General features: G+C 31.0%; 1 protein-coding gene across 3 annotated transcripts; it reads right to left on the minus strand.

Annotated features, from left to right (window-relative positions):
- Positions 1-223: 223 nt before the first annotated feature.
- Positions 224-2627, minus strand: LOC106298794 (probable BOI-related E3 ubiquitin-protein ligase 2). Of its 3 annotated transcripts, none has more exons than XM_013734930.1 (3): positions 2333-2627; positions 932-1310; positions 224-859 (listed from the first exon to the last, which is right to left on the minus strand). In XM_013734930.1, exons 2-3 carry the CDS (start codon positions 1280-1282, stop codon positions 296-298), a joined length of 915 nt encoding a protein of 304 aa, XP_013590384.1. In that variant the 5' UTR covers positions 1283-1310; positions 2333-2627; the 3' UTR covers positions 224-295. The 3 variants fall into 3 exon arrangements, with proteins under 3 accessions (XP_013590384.1, XP_013590386.1, XP_013590385.1); XM_013734932.1 differs by having other exon boundaries at positions 2328-2627; XM_013734931.1 differs by lacking the exon at positions 2333-2627 and having other exon boundaries at positions 932-1367.
- Between the last annotated feature and the right edge of the window lie 851 nt (positions 2628-3478).

Genomic DNA, 3478 nt, shown 5'->3' on the forward strand with positions numbered 1-3478 from the left:
AAACAAATTTAAATCAGTATGATGAAACAAGTATGGTATTTATGTTACAAGTTTTTATTAAAAAATAAGCAAAAAGTATGGTATGTATGTTACAAGATTAATTTCTTTTGCTGTTTGTTTTTCATTAAGCTTATGGGTTTGAAATTTTTTAATGAAAATCTGTTTTGAAATTAAATGATATAGTAATATAAAATAACTCAAAACTAGCGAAATAAATCTCCTTGTTTTGATTTGTTGACTAAAAATTCAATTAATTTCCTTACTATTGTATTTAAAAAAAAAAAAAAAACTTCCATTAACAAAAAAAAAACGAAGAGGAGTTTCCATAAACGGGGTCAAGATGAACGCTAGCGTTTTTGGGGGAACTACAGATAGGGCACGTGTGCACACTGGACCCACACACCCCACACAGGCACAAGTGTCTGCACGGTAAAAGCAACACACACGATTCCTGCTCCCCACAGTTTCTGCACATCCTACCTTTCGCCGCCTTATCAAGCGCCTCAATAGCTACCATACGCCTAACCGTTTCTTCACCCGCGCTACTCCCGCAACACGACTCCGCATCATCGCTATCTAATCCTGCGCCAGAGTCCTTAACCTGCGCCAGGACCTGCTCGAGGTTGTTGCGGAGGCTGTTGGCGGTTACTTCGTTGGTCTGAGCGAGATCCCGCCAGATTTGGTTCTCGGTGGAGAGTGACTTCACGCGTTCCCCAAGCGCGTGGTTTATCTTCCAGATTCTCTCTCCTTCTTCTTCTTTGACACGAAGCCTCTTCACCAGTCCATGCTCTATAGCCTCCATTATCGTTCTCGCTTGCCTCTTCCTCTTCTCTTGAACCTCGAATCTCACTCTCTCCATCTGCAATTGAAGCAAATGTTAGTGTGGAACTATACGAACAATGATGAAGCGGTCTTCTTGGGAGAGACTTACGTGAAGGGAGACGAATCGATCGATATCATGCTGTTGCTGATTGATGTGAGAGGAGATATCGATGTCTTGGCCGAGAAACGAGAAAGGATTAGTAGGAGGAACACTTGTCGACGATAATGATCTAGGATTCTGATGATAGTAATCCGATGTTGCATCTCTGGAGCTCGGTAAAGGGATTACATCACAGTCGACATTAGCACCGTAATAAGTGAATGAATCGGTTGTTGTCGGAACAGTATCAACGGTGGAGGAGACGCCGTACATGTTAAGAAGCGGAGGTGAATAGTCCGTTGAAACGACGCCGTAACCGGTTTGATTGTTTGTGCAGTAACCGGCATTAGTTGGTTCCATGGTGTTGTTGTTATCGCGTCTATATTATCTGAGAAGCATTGCAATTTTTTTTTTAACCATATGATATTACTAGAATGATTCTTAGAATCATTAGAAAAATATGTTGATCCATCTAATTATATAATAAGCTTTTTATTAAACTAATAATAAATTCATCATTAATGTACTTTACTATTTTCTTAAATAAAATTTACGGAATTCCCTAATGTGGCTAAAGTATATATGGCAATTAATGATTTTGAATAATAAAGATTTGATAAAAAATAGTGTATCTTCTATCATATTTGTTTAATTTTAAACTATTAAATAAATTAAATAACTACAATAACGTATATATTATATTTTGAATTTTTACAAACGGATATAAATTACTAAAACTGTTAAAAATCTCACATTCAAATTTTATGATCCATGGTTTAAAATTTTTGTTATGACAAAATACAAATGATTACAAAAGTTATATAAGTAAAAAGTCTAATTTAATTAATTATTAAGATTAATATATATATCCTTTTAAATTAAACTATAAATCACATAAAATACAATATTTTAGTTTCAAAATTTACTTTGAACAATTTTGTTGATAAAAGTTTTGAACGATCATTGACAACTTATTTTTTTTTAATTATAAATTACTAAAACTATTAATCCCACAATGAAAATTTTGTTATCAGTAATTTTTTTTTTCTATAAAAGATACAAGTGATTAAAAAAACTATATGAGTAGAACTCATCATTTAATATACATTAATATTAAAAATATACTAAACTATATTATCTTAATTAATAAAATTAATTTATATGTTTGCACCAATTTAATTATATATTTGATAGTTACTGACTTTTAATTATTTAATATATATTTATATTTCATAATATATAAAAATATTTAATACATAAAATAATTTATAAGTCTCTGCAAAAAAAACAGAACAATGAAAGATTCAGTTGAGAAAGCGAAAACCAGAAATCAACAGAGTTATAGTTTTTTTTTAAAAAAAGGGTTAAAAAAAGGGTTAAATCCGGGTCTATTAAAGACACAGACCTAACCTCCGGGTGGAGGTACAGCCCACGGATAGACTTTCTCTTGGGCATTCAAATGAGCCGAAATCAATAGCCCATATCTGTGTGGCCAACGGAGTTCAAACCAGAGTTCGCCGTATTGGGTTTATTCCCTCAAGCGCCATTGGACTACCACCTTGGGAAGAGAGGTTAGAGAGAGATGATGAATGAGAGAATAGGGAGGATGAAGAAGTTAAAAGGAGAAGGAGAAAATTAGGAATGCATGCGTTTTGGTTTTTCTTTTTTGCTGTTTTGATATGCGTGAAGAGGGAGGGCCCTTTGTTTTCTTTTCTTTTTTATTATTCTTTCTTTCTTTTACTTGAAAGACCAAATCGAAAGGAACTTCAACCACATGGTTGTTTCCTATTTATACACATCGATGCGACGAACGTAAACAGAGAAATAAAAGGAGAGAGAGAGAGCGGGATTTTGGAAAATAATTAATCATATACACCTCTCAGTCTCTGTTCCTAAAAAAAAGATTTTCTGGAATTATTTTTTGTTTTAAAATAATAAATTTTTTAGAATTTTAAAGTACTTTTAATAGTTAATGTTGATAAATTGTATGTTTTTAAAAAAAAATAATTGAAAATATTTGAATTAATTAAATATTATTGGTCGATGGTTATTTAAAAATGTATAGTGAAATAAACAATAAATTTAATTGTAAACATTTATTATTTTCTTAATAACCGTAAATACTCTATAAAAAATTTTTTTTAGGAACAGAGGGAGTATTTAATTTGTTCAAAGGTAAATCTAACATTTATTCAACATACTAAAATTAATTAACCTGCCATGTTCTTAGGGTTTGAATAATATTCTGACTATATCTGTTTGGTAACTTCTTTACAATAATAACACGTTTTCTGAAATTCAATATATTTTAACTTACTTGCTACGTTTTGGAATTTAGTTACCTAATTCTCTGATTGAATTGAACTGAATCTGTTGCTTTTTGTTATTAAGATTTTGATTTTTTTAAACTTAAATATTTTCTAAATATTTGATATTTTTTATCAAAAAAATATTGATTGTTATAATATTTTAAAATTTGGTAATTTATAGCAAAATTGGTGGAAACTTATTAGTTATTAAGTTACCATATTTCAAGGGAAATTGGATTCGGTTATG

Source organism: Brassica oleracea, chromosome C6 (genome assembly GCF_000695525.1).
Source record: "Brassica oleracea var. oleracea cultivar TO1000 chromosome C6, BOL, whole genome shotgun sequence".
Classification (NCBI taxonomy): Eukaryota; Viridiplantae; Streptophyta; class Magnoliopsida; order Brassicales; family Brassicaceae; genus Brassica; species Brassica oleracea.